A 17671-nucleotide genomic window follows, 5' to 3' on the forward strand; every position below is an offset into this window, starting at 1 on the left:
ATCTATTTTTCTTCCTTTTGGTCATTTAAGCTAGTTGTTTTTTGTTTATTTATTTTGTTTCAAATACTCAGACAAACATTATACAAACGATTCATTACGTAAATGTAAAGTTCAAATTTTCAAATAGGCTACAACGTGCTACAGAATGTGACTTTGCAAAGGTCACAGATGTTAGTTGATTAATGACATAGGAATAAACATTTTAACTGAAATGATTTTCATGTGAAAAAGTCTTGGATACTTAGAAACACAGTTGATAAGTTAAAAAAAAAGGATGATATTCCAAAATGCAGTACAGCAGTTTGAGTCATCAGTTCTGCGCTGTTTTGTGGTTTTAAAGCAGCACAACGTAAAGTGAGGAATATCAAATAAAAAATGTCCTGCTAATTTACAGCTTTGGGTCTATTAGTTAAAAAGCAGCACAATAAAGTTTGCCAAATCTCCTTCCCTATCCAAGCTGTGCCACCACTTACTAAAGCTAACACCACAACAGAATGTGTTGGAATTTGCTACTCACAAAGTGCCAGTCAGATTATTTTTTTGCGTAGTAATAGTAATGTTCATTGTGTCAACTTGCCCTATAGCATTAATATCCATTTGTATTCGATAAAGAAGCAATAGTCTTAAGAATCAGTGATAAGTGCTGCTTCTTCTGATGATATTGCAAGTGGGGGTGGAAACGACGGTCACAAATATTCTTCCTCACGCTTCCTCAGCCCCGAGACACGCCAAAGCTTTTAACAGAAAAATGCTGGTGCATGATTCACAGTGGGTCAGAACAAAAAAGTCCAAACTAAGATGGATGTTGCCAGTCACTGACAGAAAAAGAGTAGAGGGAAACTCATCTATGAAAAAACAAAAAAGGAATAGGCCACTGTTTTTACAGACTGAGATATGTTCTTACCATAGCTTAGACGAGTTGATGCGTAACTGTCTCGGGGTACAATATTGTAAGGCGTAATAATACTAGGAGCACTTCGACGTCTCAGGAGAGGCTAAATGCTGAAAACATCTTTGGTCTATTTGTGGGACTGGGCGCACGCACAAAGACCAGACAGTTATGCATAAACTCGTCTAAGCTCAGGTAAGAACATATGTCAGTGTAGGAGCTATTTGTCAGTTTTTTTATTTAAAGCTAAAATGTCACTTTTTGTTTATTAGTTACACATAAGTATGTTTTTCTTTTTTGTTATCGTTAAGCTGGGCGTCTGGCCTGTTATGAAGTCACCTCCCCTTGATGTGTACACATTACTCATACATGTTACTCTTAAAAAGTATTATTTTGACGTGTTATTTTGATTTATTACTCTTACCACATTACTCTTATATGTGTGATTTTATAATTATCATTTTGCTATATTACTTTTGCTCTCACCTGAATACGAGTGAGAGATTTTGATACAGGAAACATTTTGACTTTATTTGATGTTTTGAATTTGTGAAGTATTGCTACGTTGTTAACAGATGTGTTTGAGTTGCATGTGTCACCGCGTCTTGAAACGGGGTCGCCTGTGGTGACAGCATCTCGCAGAGACGGGGTGAGGATGCGGAGGTGATGTAGGTGAAGGTGCACAGAGGCGAGAAGGTGCAAGGAATGGAGAGATGGAGAGATGGAGAAGAGATCCCTCCTTCTCATCCTGGTGGCGGAGGAAGAGAGGCCAGCGTCAGACACTCTTCCTTGGCCGCCCGGAGATCGTGGTGCTGCATTGCTCTCGACAATCTGAAAGACTTTCTGAACTCTGAGCTTTAAGAAACTATCCAAGGCTTCGAACTCTTAGTGAAGCCCTTGTAGACAGCAGCTATTTTCTGTGACCTTTTAAGGAGCCGTCAGTAGTCTATAATCATTAGTCGATAACCATCCACTTCAACTATTTCCAATTTCATGCCGGTAACCAGTAGAACTTCTACTACTTGCATGTTTTGGCTCCAAAGGTTGATAGCAGGTCATTAATAAGGCTTTTGAGTCTCCATAAACTGGCTTGCGTCCATCCAATAAAAGGTCACATTCTCTATTGCCTGTTAATACTTTAATACAAAATCTTCAAAGACAACTTTTGGTGAGTCTCTTCACTGCATCTGCATTTATCTACTTTTAGTTTAATTTTAGCACTGTTTAAGTACTATTTAGTAGCTACTGTTTATAAGCTCCGGTTTTATCCCTGCTACTGTTAAAAAACTTAGCACTTAGTACCGTTTAGAGCAGGGGTCCTCAGACTTTTTTCTCTGGGGGCCAAATTAATGTTCCTGACTGTGATGGGGGGGCAGACCGGGTTGGCTATAACACAGGATTGTATGACCCAGAGCAAAATGCCTCTTTGTGAAGTAGAGATGACTCGCCTGCACAGTCGTCCCCACTACTATATCCACAAGATCAACACTTGATTCAGGCACAGATTTGTTTCACTGTAGTGGTTTGTAAAAATAGTGACCAAGTCTTCACACTTTGTTTTAATTTCCATTTATTTATATTTTCAAATAAAACATCATGTAATGTGACCAAAGTAATAACTTCTTACACTTGTATTGTGCTTTACAAGCCTGTGTCACAAGTTTCTCAAAGTACTGTAGTCATTATTCATGAGTTCATCAGCTTCATTTACCACGTGGCTATAATGTGTTTATCTTCTGATCTCTCATGTAAGTTCCCTCTGCTGGACACCTGTGGAATTTTTATTTATTTATTCAAATTGCCCCCTAGTGGCTGGAATGAGTAAACTGGTTATTTAGTTAAAATATCCTAACTCCGCACAGGAATGGGCTAAAGACTTACTTTTACTCAGGGATTTGTGCTCTACAAGTGTGGGCCGGATTTGGCCCGCGGGCCGTAGTTTGAGGACCCCTGTTTTACTTGGTTAGTCTTCTATTGCGCACCTACGGGATATAGGGTATATATAGGATATAGTAGCGCACATGTCCAACACGCACCTGGGTGGGCTAATGGTTTTTTACCAGTCACGTCGGAGAGGAAGCAAGTAGGCCTTTGACATGAAATCTTGCTGTTTGCCGTCCAAATCTGGAAAATAAATCCTTTTTGAACCTTTTAGTTTGTTTGGATATTGTTCTCTTTTGAATGCTGCGTAAAACCAAAAAACCCAGGGTGCGTCTAAGTGTTTATTTGAAGTTTTCTTATGTCGCAGTTTAAGTTTCCTTTTTTGTTGTTGACAAATACTCACTACACAAGTAAAAAACCTGCCCGTGGACCTAAAGGAGGATTCATCGGATCAAGATCTGAAGGATATAGATTCATGCGCGGATGGCATCGTAAAGATTGTTTAATCCAGCTCTTTGTTCTGTGGAGTCTACAGCGGGAAAGCTGCCTCGCCCACAACAAACTAACAAATATCTGCTCTTCAAAGACAATTGTGCGTAAAATGATTGCTAATGCTGTAAAGGAAAACGGCCAAACGATCAGAGTTTGATGATAGCGATCAATAAAAGATTCACATTTGTCGACGAGGAATCAAAAGTTGGATTAATGATGCAGTACCTTTACGCACCACCAGATGAACCGCACCAAATTTACGCATACAACTTTGGAATGAAAGATTGAATTTGTTGCTCTGAACTCTTGTGCATCTCTTGAAAATTGAGTCATAAAAGACCACCTTTAAAAATGTTTTTTTTGTTGAAAATGTCAGATGTCGCAAAAGCACAATCAAATGTTGAAAATGTACAAGCTTCGGTCAGTGTACTTTTGGGTATTTGAATTTTCCTCATTGGAATGAAAATTAAAAAATGGAAAAACAAGTTGTTTTTCAATTTTGGTTTGCAAATCAAAAAACGAAACATGAAAAAAACAGCCATTTTTCAAGTGAATGAATGAAACGCTAAATATAAACGCCTTGTATATGAAGGTGCAGTTTAGCTTGACCACTTTTGACCACAACAAGATGTCGTGAAACTAAACTACCTGAAGTTTCCAACAAATTCCTCGATAACCTTTTACTTAGGACTCCTACTGATACATTTAAGCCATGTTTATCAGGTATTAGCCATGCCCAAAAATGAAATCGTCGAGTGAAAGTAACTAAACCTGACCAATTTCATTAGCTTCAACTTGAGCGCTTTTGCCAAAAACATTAGCATGAGCAAAAGCCGCATTGGCCTCACACGGACAAAACAGGTCCTAACATTGAAAATTCAAGCTATTTTTGCAACATTTGTTGATATACAGTATGATATAGACACTTACCACCAGGGAAGAGCCGCAGATTCCGTGCCATGATCTGAGCTGAGGTGTGTTCAGTAAATCTGGAAAAACACATACAAGCACAGAAACAAAGTGTTAGAAAGCGTTTTGAAAGTGAGAAATGACGATACAGACCTCTCGTGTAATCTCTCACTCGGGCGTCAAAGTGACAGTAAAAAAAAATTGCGGTTTATATATATATATATATATATATATATATATATATATATATATATATATATATATATATATATATATTTATTTTATTTATTATTTTTAATAAAAATATTTTTTAAACAAGATGGAGAGCAATGTCTGTCTTCTTCTTCCTGTTATTAAAAATATTTAAATTTTAATTTTGTTGCTCCATTGCACAAAGAGGTAGCAGGTCTTATTGTACTTTGGAGATGGATTTCTAAAGTTGTATGATATGTTTGCTGATTGTGCCATTGTTTTGACAAATACTTTTGTTATACAATGCTATAGTTTTGTGTTTAAGATTTTGTTCACAGTCCACCAGGAATTTAATGTCATTTTTATTGTAATAAAGTGGAAGTAGTTATGTTGTCAATACATGGGAGCTGATGAATGTTGTTGAAGGATTTGCAGTTGAATGTTGGGTTGGAGAAACACCCTGGGATGATTGGTCTTTTTCATGTCAGCACAGAAGATAAAGTTCCAAATGAATGAACTTTAAAAAAAAATATGAACTCAAGTTACTTTGAGACAACAGTAATATCAAGTCTTTAGGGAAACTCCTACTTGAATACTGTCAGTACTTGCGTAAAAGTCTGATTTACGATTCAGTAGTGACAGTCAAACAATATTGAAGTGGATGGATTGCGTCTTTGACTGGTTACAATCATGTTGCCTATTTTATTACATGGAATATTTTAGCCACACATCGGTGATGAAGCACATCTGTGTCCGCAGTGAGTAATCTGATGTATACTGGAGTAGGCATAGGCTACTGCTTTGAAATATTTTGTCTGCATCAATAATAATGGCATACACTTGAAGTGTACTATACAAGTGTTGACAACTTTCTCACTTTCCTGGAATTGGTGCCTTCAACAAAATTGTGGATTTTTTAAAATGCTGCTTCTTTGTGATGAGTTCTCTGACAGTAATACAGTAAATTAGTGTTTCAAAGGTTGTGATTGGAGAACCATAAACCTACATCCTTTTCAAAAAGCTGTTTGTGTGTGACACTTGAGTTTTCTTCTCCAGCCTGCCGCCCGTGTCCACGCCCTGGTGTTTGTGACTCTCTTTTTTCACAAAACTAGGCTATGCTGTTATGACCACCGCACAAACTATCATCAACTAGTGAATGAAAGAAATGTAGCTAATAGTGGTGCAACTGAAAAAAACAAACTCTCCTCATCTGGGCAGTCTCTTCTCTTCAAAATCTGGGCTGTTTATAATAGCACCTGATTTTCTGATTGCAAGCAATGAAAGGCGACTCAATCGTAACTTTCTTAATATATAACATCCACATTCTTTACAGGGACAGGTTTATAGGCACATTTCACAACTTGTGGAGTTACTTTTCAGGGTCACTTTCACAAAAATGTAAAAAAATAAATAAAAAAAAATAGCATGAAATTGATACAAATGTTTTCCAGTGCGATGCAGCTGTTTTCCCCCACAAACGTTTTGAGTTTACAATATATACTATAGGAGGACCAAAAAAATTACATTCCATTTCTATAAGCAAAATCAGGTATAGCTCCTTTAATATCAACATATCAACGCCAATCTTCCTAAAAGCTGATCGGTCGAGATCCGTTAAATCCAGCAGAGGGCGCACTATCACGGTGGATTCGATCCGCCTCGGCTCCGGATCTGCAGCTTTCCCTAATTCTTGACTCTCAGGTATAACTAGTGCAATTTTTAAAGAGTGACAACAGTGACGAGAACACAGAGATGATGTAATTTGCTTTGGTCTATTTTTAGTTAATCTTCATAATATCTTTTTATTGTATGTGTTTTGGTCTTGTGTTGTTTTCCTTGCCAGTGCCTATAAGACAGTGCTCAGGGAGAAACAGTCACATGACAGCGCAGCCATTGGTTTCCGCGGTAGTGGCGGGGCTTTGTGAAATTTACACATATCCAGCGACTACAAGATCACCGCGTCTGATCTAGTGGTACAAATGTCTGATCAGACATTGAATTGATGCAGATTTCTGAAATTGGCAACAGATGAAGTCAACAATATTAATGAGGTGCGTGTGCGAGGTGGTAAAGTTATCCGTTAGCATGCAACAACAACAAAGCTAGAGCCGCGCTTGGGCTGGTTGTAGTAGGACACTCTCCTTTTCTTTTCGCCAAGATGAGTCTTGCCAGAGAAATCAAACGTAAGTACACATTTATGTTTAACTGATTTACAAATATAGCTCAGTACTAATTTATGAGAAATCGATCATCTGCCACAGAGCTGCAGAAAGTAAAGAGCAAGGCCCAGAGCAGCAACAACCTCAAGGAGGAAGCAAACCTCTGCAATCAGCTGGGTGAACTGCTGTCAAGAAATGGTAAGAGAAGTCCAAATAGCTTTGCGAGTCCAGTTCTAGTTCAGTGACAGAATGGATCATGGGCTGTCAAGCATCTCCAGGCCAGCTATTGTTATTGTAACATAAATGCCTCCACTATGTCATCGTTTTACTGCCCGGAGTGACGTCTTCTGTGGATGTGTTTGAGACGCATAACATTGTAGTTAAACCACTAGTGTGTTCTATCTATTACATCTTCAGACATTGTTTGGACACGTTGGTATTGTTATTTTATCTTAAATAGTTTGTCGTTAATTCAGAGCCACCTTATCCAACGGACCTACCATAGTCAAGGGAATATCAGTATTACATTAAAGTGCGCCTGCATTAATTTATGTGCATACACCATCCATCCATCCTGATGATCCGTTTGAGGTACTGAGCTCATCTTGGGCTTAATGTGAAGCTAATGAGTTGGGGCAGTTTTCTATTTATATTTGAAAAGGTTTTTCTTATCTATATGACATTTATTTTTCATTTTTGCAGATATATAGTTGAATATATGGAAAAAGAAAAAGCTAAAGCCCAAAACTGTCATATTCCTTTGTTCCTCATCATGTCCGCTTTCTTTGTTTTAAATTTCATTCATCTGTGACTCTGTATGTGACCACAGCACTACTTTGGAGAGAATCACAAAGTTCCGTTTGAAGCCTGTCCCGTTAAAGTGGTTTTTGGGGTCCCACAGCCGAACGGGGCTGAGTTGCAATGGGGGGTCCCCACTGGTAATGACCCAGGATATACTCTATTGAAAGATACTAGTTTGGAAAAGGTAGCAAAAATGTGCCTGAGGAGGGGGTCTGGCTCCCGGTCTAATCCATTTTCTTCCACTTTTCCGTTGCCGGGTCGTGGGGGCAGCTGTTGGAGCTGCCCATATCACATAGCACCAGCCCCTTATGGCTCCTCCTGCAGGTGGTGGGTCCACGGAAGGACGGCCTCATGGTTCTAACCCGGGCCTGTTGGTCTCTCATAAGGGACTTCTGAACCGCTCTTTGTCTGACCCGTCACCTATAGGACCTGTTTGCCATGGGAGACCCTACCAGGGGCACGAAGCCCCCGACAACAGAGCTCCCAGGATCATTCAGGCGCTCAAACCCCTCCACCACATTAAGGTGGCGGTTCCAGGAGGGGTTGTGCATACACATAACGCCTAAATAATGTCATCAATAGTGAAGTAGCGTTGGGAATTTGTACAGTGAAACGATCAAAATAAGTAATATGAAGCTGTCTGGACTTTAAAAACCCAGGATCACCACAAACAGGCAAGGGTTTACAGGTCTTTAGAAATAGACAGAGTGTCTGAATAAGCAGGAAATGTTAAATTGTCTTACCTTAAAATGCTGCTGTTTTAATATGGTATTTGATTTGTCTTAGGCGATTATCAGGCTGCTATTCAGGAGCACCAACAGGAACTGTCCCTGTCCGAGGCGCTCAACGATGTGATTGGTCGAGCCGTAGCCAATCGTAAAATAGGAGAATGCTACGCTGAGTTGGGAAATATTGAGGCTGCTTTGAAAGTAAGTCATGGCCTTGGCTGTGTTTGCTTTAATGCTGCCATCTCTCTGGGGAAACGGAATGCTAGTAATTCTGTATTTCTATGACCAGCACCAGAGACGGCACTTGGACCTGGCCCGCTCAGTCTCAGATCACGCGGAGGAACAAAGAGCCCTGGCCACTATTGGTCGCACTTATTTATTCCGTTATGAGTCTGACCAGTCGAGAAGCAGTTTGGAACAAGCGGAGGATGCCTTTAAGAAGAGTCTGGCCATTGTTAATGACCGCCTTGACGGTCTGTACCCTCATGATGCAAGGCCACTTGTTCTATATAATCACTGAATTAACACGGATTTGCATCTGTTTTCTAGGGATGGTGCCAGAGCGTGAGATTTGTGAGATGAAAGCGCGCCTCTTCCTGAATCTTGGTCTGGTTTGTGATCATCTGGGAGAACACAAGCGCTGCAGCGAATTCATAAGGCGCAGTGTGTTCATTGCAGAGTAAGAAAATACCTTTCTTGCATGTGTAATACAGTATGATTATTATTATTGTCTCTTTCTTTATATAATCTGGATTGGCTTGGATTCCCCCGACTGCATATGAATTGATTTCCTTCTTCTCTTGATGTTCAGGAAGAGCCAGCTGCTCGAAGATCTCTACCGAGCCAATTTCAATCTGGGCAACATTTTCTTCCGTAATGGCCAAGCCTCAAATGCGGTGCGCTGCTTAGAACAGGCCAAAGAGTGTGCCAGGAAAATGAAAGACAAGTTCAGTGAGAGCGAGTGTTATCACTGCATTGGAAAGGTTTGGAATCACATCTTCCCACCGAGCACTAACTAAACTAACTCCGTAGACTTTGTTGTTGGATAAAGGTTTGTTTTTTTATCTCATCACAGGTGCAATTGTGTCTCGGAGATTTCGTGGCTGCCAGACGTTCTCTGAAGAGGGCCTTGCAGCTGGGGTTGCAGCAGCCTGCTGACAAACGAGCAGTGAAGAAAGTTTTTAAATATGGTGAAGGGAGTCATTGTTTACTGTCTGACATTACTATCTTAAATGCTTCTTCATGTAGCTCATAGTCGGTGTTGTTTTGCAGCGGATAAGGGGTTTAAACTGGAGGAGGAGTTGGGGGAGGATCAGGGCAGAAAACTCAGCCCCCATCAGGCTGTGGAGGTGGCCGAGCAGCTGGGAGACCTGTACTGTAAAGTGGGCTGCTACACTAAAGCCTTGGATGCATATCAAGCCCAAGTAAAACACAAATGGGTTCATAAACGTCTTAGATCTGGCTTTTGTCAAACATGCTAATTGTTTTTTAGTTAACTGGTGCAGAGGCGATGGGAAAGCCTCCTCGAGAGTTGGCTGTGATCCACGTTTCACTGGCTGCGACCCACACAGATCTGAAACAGTACAGCAAGGCAGTGGAGCACTACAGACAGGAACTCGTCCTGAGATCGGGCACTGCCTCGGAGGTAACCTGCATTTTACTTCTTCATATCACAATAGTAAGGGTCAACATAACCTGTTTTTTTGTCCTCGCGGCAGGAATGTAGCACCTGGCAGAACATTGCAGTGGTTCAGGAGGACAGTGGCTGCGACTTCATGGACATAGAGCTCAGTTTTAGTAAAGCGCTAGAGTGTGCGCAGAAGTCTGGACAGGCCGGACTACAGGTCAGACAACTACTTCATCAAGACAATCAGTTCAAGCTTTTTCTAAAGCCTTTAATATTTCTTTTCACACAGAAGCGCGTGTTGAGGCGTTGGCTTTCATATCAGCGTCGAAGCAGCTCTGCTAAATGTGAAGATACAGAGGCGCTGCTGCAGGAGCTGTGTGCTGCCGAGGGCTGGAGCCCAGATGACTCTGAGGGAGAGGAAGATGAAGGGGAGGAGATGGAGAACAGTGAGCCACTGGACGACAGTGATGTCATCCTCTCTGACTCAGGTACTCACCACTCTGTACTTAATGTTTAGGGGCTATAACGCACACTTATGGCTGAGCCCTTGACATTTTACAGACGATGATCTGGAAGGATATGACAAGATGGTGACAGGAAAGCGAAAGACAGGCCGAGTAAGTTCACTTTTACCTGCCACAAAGTACAGATCTCATGATCTCACTTTGATAGCCTAATTTTTTTAAGTGTATCTATTCTGTTTTAGTGGACCAAGCGGAATGAGAAGGGCGAGACGTCTCTTCACAGAGCCTGTATAGATGGAAACCTCAAACAAGTCCAATATCTTGTTGAGCAGGTAAAATGCCCAGAAAATACATAAACCTAATCAATGCACAGACACTTCTTAAATGAATGATACTGTTGGATTTGCTGTGTTCTTTACAAAACCTCTTGTGTGTGGTCAGGGTCATCCAGTGAACCCCAGAGACTACTGTGGCTGGACTCCTCTACATGAAGCCAGTAATCACGGACACTATGGTAACAGCTGTTCCAATCCCAAAACATTTCTTGTTAAGTTTCTTGTTATTCATCTTCTCTGTGTTTTGCAGACATTGTAGCTGTGCTGCTGGATCGAGGGGCTTACATCAATGACCCCGGGGGCCCTCTGTGTGAGGGGGTGACTCCTCTCCATGACGCTCTGGCTTGTGGAAACCTGGCTGTAGCCCGGCTCCTGATAGAAAGAGGAGCATCTGTCACTTTACGCAACTCAAAGGTAAACTCTGAGCTTAAAGTATAAATGGCATTAAAATGTACAGCAAGATTTATATTTTTTTATTTAGTTATTTTTTATTTTCTAAAGGGTCATTCTGCCATGGACACCTTGTACCAGTGGCAAAGAACATACTCGAGAGAGTTGGACAGAGAAACAAAACAAGAGTGTGCCGCAACAGAGAGACTTGTAAGGAAAGCACTGGCAGGATTAGGTGAGAGATTTAACCGTGGAAAATAACCCAAACACATTTTATAGTACTAGTCACTTGTTGTCAATCAAGGGAGAATATTTGTTAAAAAAAAAAAAGAAAGAAATGCATTTTCTTTCTTTTTTTGTGTGTCCCAAATTTGATTTAATAGTAATACTATATATTTTGAAGGCAGATACTGATAATTCTCATTAGCGCCTCTCTTCTTTTTCATCCTTATTGTGTTTTCGTATTTCGGTCCCTTTCACATCTATAAAAATACTACACATTTCTTGCTGTCTCGCATTGTGTCGAACTCAAAGCTCCCTTTTCCTGTCTGCCTCAGTCACTCCAGCTCCTGCTTCCGCCAAACCCTTGGATGCCCTGCAGGACAGCCAGCTGTTTGATGCGGAGAACTCTGAGCCGCTCACATCCTCCAGAGGAGGCCTCTCCTCCAGCCAGGACTGGGCCCCCGTTAGCAGGGCTTCACAGGGGAGCGCAGGAGCCAGCCCCAAACCACAGCACAGGCAGCGGGCCAGAGGGACAGATACACAGCTTCTCTTTGGGGTATTAATCTGCCTTTGGGTCACAGATTAACTATGTCCTAAATTATGTGTGAGGGGTGACTAAACTGATTTACATAAACAATGTAAATGTGTTGGATTCATGTTTCCGTATTCAGGACACTTCAAGTCTTTTAATATTGCATTATTCATTTAGCAAATGTCTGCTTTCCAACCTCCATCAATCACTCAGTTAGTATATGCTGCATTCATAGTGTAAAAAAAAGTGTCCGAGATAGATTGTGAACTCAGGCTTTCTTTTCTTTTTATGTCTTTTTCAGGCCGACAGCTCTTCAGAAGACAGTGACGCAGACTCTCCCATAAGCCCCCTGCGCCCCGTCCGACCCAGGCACAACGGAACCCACACTGCTTCCACTCAAAAAGAAGCCCCCCTCGCCAGCAGTCACAACGTCTCGTCAAACTGCGCTGAAGACGGCATCAGAGACACCCCCGCCCCGACTGTGTTCGCCCGACAGGAGTACCACAGCGCCATCCGCGGCCTGGGCAGCGCGAGGACTCTCATGAACTCACAGCCGCAGTTCTCCAGCGCTCCTCCCCCGTCCACCAGCAACAAGTCGGCCCTGGTGCCCGAGGAGGAGTACGTGGCGGATGATTGGCTGGAGGACGACCTAGGGGATATGCAGCCAAAGAAGAAGAGGAGGCTTCAGGCAGAACAGAACGGAGTGAGAGCAGAGAGCAGCGTTTCAACGAGCAGAAGTCAAAGCAGATACACACACGCGGAGCCAACCAGCAGAGGTACTTAGGTCACCCCCTAGAAGTAAGAGTTTATTGGGGATGAAATACTCTTCTCTCTGTTGTGCAGTTCCACCCTCGTCCAGCAGGAGTCTCTCTGTGAAGAGGCCCAGCTCGGTGAAGCCTCAGCAGGTGAAGATGACCCAGATGCCCGGGATGGTGCGCTTGGGGCGGAGAGAGGTCAATCGCTGTCATAGCCCCACCATGACCGATGAGGAGGAGCTGCGGGCAGAGACGCCTCCCCCACCTCCACACATGTACTCGCAGGTAAAGAAAACTATTTGTACTCATGATCTCATTTTCATGTTGACGCTATTGTTCTTTATGTTTTTCATGTTGTATTTTAGCCTTCAACCCATACCATGGTCACACCGATGGCCAGCGCTCTGCCTGCACCAATCAGAGTGAGGGTCAGAGTTCAGGAGGACGTCTTTCTCATCCCGGTGCTGCAGAGGTCAGTCACAGAGAAAAAGGCGGACTCATTTTTATTCACTGTAGGAGCATAAGGGCATACAGGTTACATAAGTAGCAGACAAAGCACAGTCTATTAAAGAAATGTCCTCAGTCAGCAAGTGTGCAATCTGTTGTACACTTGGGTGGTAATTGACTGTGAATAACTTTACGCCGCCCAAGAAGTGACTTCCTGTTCCAGCACGCCAAAATAAAAGCACACAGCTCGTCTCATTGATTAGTTCAGCAGGTACTTGCAACATTACAAGAATATAATTAAATACACACATATTAAGTGTTGTGTCTGTTTATAGTTGGGCAGAACGAAATTTAACTAATGAATAAGATAGTGCTTTTATTTTGGTGTGCTTGATCGAAACAGGAAATCACTCCTTGGGCGGCGTTGTTATGAGTTGAAGCTATGCAAAGAGTCAAATGACAATCAACATGCAAAACTACTTCTGTGGGATAATGGAGATGGAAAAAGTGTCACTGGGTTGGTTTTGTTGCAATACATTTGAAGTAAGTGCTTTACAACAAAATCGTGTTAAGTGGAGAGTCAGTCAAGTCTGCTCTGCACCCTGTTTCTCGTGTGCAGTGAGGCTGACTCATGCACTGTGGCGTGGCTGTGTGAGCAAGCGGCCCAGCGGTATTACCACAAGTGTGGTCTGCTGCCTCGCCTCTCGCTGCAGAAAGAGGGCGCTCTGCTGTCACCGCAGGACCTGCTGCTGGCCGTGCTGCACACAAACGAAGAGGTCAGTGTTATGGAAGAGGGCCGTATGTTTAGAGTAAGCCATGACGTGAAGTGATTTATTTGAGTCTGGTTTAGGTCGTGGCTGAGGTTTGCTCCTGGGATCTGCCTCCTCTCCCGGAGCGATACAAAAAGGCCTGTCAGAGCCTGGCTGTGGGTAAGAACAGGAGAAAAAACACATTTAATTTAAACATAGGAGATATGCCAATTGGAAAACACTCTACAAACAATGTCAAACACTATCTACAAAGTCAAATCTTAAGTCACTTTCAATTTTAAAATTGCTATGGCTATGGCTATAGCAATCACTTTGGCAATCACCTGCAATTAAAGGTTGCAATATCAAAGAACAATAGTTACATTGTATACCCAGCAGATTTTATTTCTATATCTGTTCTGTTTGGAGCAGAAGAGAACAGGCGTGTGAGTCGACTGTGTGAGCTGCAAGGCGGGGGCTCGTCAGTGTCGGTCAGCGCCCTGAGCCTGCCCGCCTCCTCACTCACCCCCCTCCTGCGGGCGCTCAAGCTGCAGGCCAGCCTCACCGAGCTGCGTCTCTCCGGTAACCGTCTCGGCGACAGCCTTCTGCCCGAGCTCATGGCCACCATCGTCACCATGCCCCGGCTGCGGCTGCTGGACATCTCAGCCAACCACATCACAGGGGAGGGACTGGAGAAAGCAGTTGTCGCTCTGAGGGGACAAAGTCATCCCACGTTTCCTGTAAATCAGCACACACAAGTCATTTTACCACTTCATAACAGAAAAACATGACGGTGCATTTTTAGAAGTTTTGGCTCTATATGTAAAATCAACTCATCATAAACTATCAATGCAATAAACCCGGATTAGTATTGCTTCCTGGAATAAAAAAAAAAAAAGAGTAACACTTTATTTTACAGTTGTTACATTGTGCCTAACTAAATATTGTACAATGTTATGTGCTCTGTAACAATGTCTAATAAGTTGTACCTATGGGTTAGATACACAATGGAATAATATGTATTTGTAGTTTGTAGGTACATAATGTAAAAAGACATAACTCTAACCCCAACCTTAAGCCCTGACCCTAATTACATTATTATTACATTATGTACCTACAAAAGTGCTTATACAAGTTATTCCATTGTGTATGTCCATTGTGTGACTGTCAATGGAGAAATTCACTTGATAAAACGGCTCCCAAGGAACTCAGGGGGAGCAAATAGTGAGGAAAAATTTAAATGTAATAAGAATGAAGACATTATTTCAGTGATCCTATTTTGTTAAAATAATTCTTGATCTCTTGCTATAATTTTTACCTTTTTACAAAAACTGATGAATAGTCTACAAAAATGTGTCTTGTCTACAATGTTCTACTAACTTGACGGGTGCCACCTTGTAGTTTCCGTATTGCATTACACATGTAACGGCTCGTAAAAACACCTCATACGTACGTGTTAAACCAAAGTGAGTGACTGAGAAGCGCTACCCTTTCCTGTGTCAAACTGAAATCACACACATCACACAGAAGGCCAATTTCTCACTGTTAAAGGACCAGGCCACCGTATTTACATACCGAGATATGTTCTTACCTGAGCTTAGACGAGTTGATGCGTAGCTGTCTGGTCTTTGTGTGTGCCCTCAGTCATGCAAAAAGGCCGAATATGTTGATATCGTTTAGCCTCTCCCAGCATATCCCTATGGCTCCAAACTGGGGTGAAGTTAGAGGCTACCAAGCTCTTCCATGTTTTCCCTATTTAAATACAGCTACATGAAAGGTTGCACAATACAAGTATAGTTACACAAAATTAAACATGTCGAAAGCGGATAAAAAGGGGCACTATATGGAAAGGCCTAATAATACCATAGGAGCACTTTGACTTTAAATCGACATGTTTAATTATGTCTAACTATACTTTGATCGTGCAACTTTTCACGTCACTGTATTTAAATAGGAAAAATGTGGAAGAGCTTTGTCATTTCTAACTTCACCCTTGTGTGGAGCTATACGAATAAGCTGGGAGAGGCTAAATGCTAACAACGTCTCTCAACGTCTTTTTGCGTGACTGAGCGCACGCACAAAGACCAGACCGGTACGAGTATCGAAGAACGGTGGCCTGTTCCTTCACATGCTCCTCTGTTTGCCAGTGCCTGGAGGAGCTGGACCTCAGTATGAACGTGCTGGGCGACGGTATCTCTGAGCCCCTGTCCTGCCTGCTCAGCTGCTGCCCCCTCCTGGCCAGGCTGACACTGCAGGCCTGTGGTCTGACCGCACGCTTCCTGCAGCAGAACCGGCTGATGCTCGCCCAAGCCCTCGCAGGTAACGGTTTTCTTCATGTGGGTCACTGTTAGTTTCCCATATGGTCCCAAATTGACGATAATTGATATAATCTTTTGTTCTTTCTATTTTACAGGATCGGGCCATTTGAAGTCCATCTGCCTCTCCCACAATGCCCTGGGCTCCACTGGTTTCGAGCTGGTGTTGAAGACTTTGCCGTTAACCAGCCTGACTCACCTGGACCTATCGGCAGTGCGCGGTGGGCCGACGGATCACCCAGCACTGGAGCAACTGGCCAAAGTCCTCTCACAGGTCTGAGTCTGCTCTAATCTCTATTATGATATGTAATGTGGCGGTTTTTACGGTTTGTTTTAATTTTGCAGAACGAGTGCTCACTGACTCACATTAGTCTGGCAGCAAACGGACTGACGGACAACAGTGTGGTTGCTTTGGCCAGGTTTGTTATTTTAGCTCAATACCTTCTGAAGCATGGGCAACAGATGGTGCATAGTGTTGTTTGTGTTTGTCCTGTAGATTACTGCCCTCCTGTCCCACTCTGGAGAGTTTGGACCTCTCAGGAAACCCCGCCATTACTTCTGCAGGCCTCTACAGCATACTGGCAGCTCTGAAGGAAACGGGCCGATCCCTGAGCCTGCTCAATCTTCAGGGTGAGTGAGACACAATCAAACTGAGCAGAGAAACGAAAAATGTGGTTGAATAGTAATGGAGAATGCCAACACACGACCCTCATTGGTCGACCTCTAATAGATGTACTTCTATGATTGAAACCTTTACTATAATAATAGATGTTTAACTATAGGCTGTTTGAGAGATTAAAAAAAAAAATTGCATCACATTAAATTACTTAAAATATCGGCCTATGTATCGGCTATCGGCCACACCAACCTCCATCATCCAGTATCGGACCACAAAAATCTATATTGGTAGATATATATTCTGTATCTACATTACAACTGTCAATCATTTGTTCTATTTTAGCTGCTAAATTAGCTAAAAACACTCAAGTACTGATGTTTCCTCCTTGTGCTCAGGCTGTGAGGTGTGCGGCCCATGGGACGGCTCGGGCCTGGACTCTCTCACGGAGCTGGTCAGGGACATGAGGCTCTGTTCTCTCACTCTCAACAAGCTGGACCGGGACGCCCTCAGACACCGGCGAGACACACGGGGACACTTTTTGGACAGGGGCGCCAAGTTTCTCATGGCCGTACCGTCCAGCACATAAGACTCATCCGAACATGAACTTCACTTTTGTCATAGTTTTAAATGTCTTTCCCTACGTATATGAGGATGCTTTTGTGTACCTATTTATGTGACCGTGTGAAATTATGTTGGCTTTGTGTCTGTCTCAACTTGTTTTAGATGGAAAAAAATAATATTAAAGTAGTGGGCTTGTACTGGCTGGTTTTAAATACATCAGAATACTTAAATAGAACCTTTTGTGCAGAGAAATTATACCTTATAATTAATGATTGCGAAAACATATTGCATTACTTACTGCAAACTTTATTTTTAATATTTAGCAAAATATAGCAAATATGTGGGTAAATAACAAAAATAAACACAATGTGAACACAATAAAACATATTCATACAATACACTGCAACGATAAGAGCCAGGGGTGAGTTGACTTTGTAAAATAACCACACAATGATGCAGGAAATTTGAGGTGGCACTTACTCCGCAACAGCTCTGTCTGACTTGACACATGAGTAGCTGTGGGGAATAAAGAGTTCCTTTTTAAGCACTGTCTGAAATTCAGTTTTTAACACACTGCACTTCTACATTGAAAAGTTAAACTCCT

At 42.4% G+C, this 17671-nt stretch overlaps 1 protein-coding gene across 1 annotated transcript; it reads left to right on the forward strand.

Annotated features, from left to right (window-relative positions):
• The first annotated feature begins 6281 nt into the window (after positions 1-6281).
• tonsl (tonsoku-like, DNA repair protein) lies at positions 6282-17125 on the forward strand. The gene is made up of 28 exons (XM_079573797.1): positions 6282-6546; positions 6625-6720; positions 8110-8252; positions 8341-8524; positions 8601-8730; positions 8863-9034; positions 9127-9241; positions 9324-9475; positions 9544-9696; positions 9770-9895; positions 9968-10166; positions 10240-10295; positions 10385-10474; positions 10584-10656; positions 10728-10891; positions 10979-11102; positions 11425-11645; positions 11923-12397; positions 12465-12661; positions 12742-12848; positions 13443-13599; positions 13674-13752; positions 14005-14312; positions 15720-15891; positions 15986-16161; positions 16233-16306; positions 16384-16517; positions 16902-17125. Exons 1-28 carry the CDS (start codon positions 6522-6524, stop codon positions 17090-17092), a joined length of 4293 nt encoding a protein of 1430 aa, XP_079429923.1. The 5' UTR covers positions 6282-6521; the 3' UTR covers positions 17093-17125.
• The last annotated feature ends 546 nt before the right edge of the window (positions 17126-17671 follow it).

The sequence above is a fragment of the Gobius niger genome (assembly GCF_951799975.1).
Source record: "Gobius niger genome assembly, chromosome: 16".
Taxonomy (NCBI): domain Eukaryota; kingdom Metazoa; phylum Chordata; class Actinopteri; order Gobiiformes; family Gobiidae; genus Gobius; species Gobius niger.

Bases quoted from the DNA above. Each gene is read 5' to 3' on its own strand.
- tonsl (XM_079573797.1), top strand. From the start codon at position 6,522: ATGAGTCTTGCCAGAGAAATCAAAC. The intron at 15,892-15,985 runs GTAACGGTTTTC...TCTATTTTACAG, and splicing joins GCTCGCCCAAGCCCTCGCAG to GATCGGGCCATTTGAAGTCC. The intron at 16,307-16,383 runs GTTTGTTATTTT...TTTGTCCTGTAG, and splicing joins AGTGTGGTTGCTTTGGCCAG to ATTACTGCCCTCCTGTCCCA.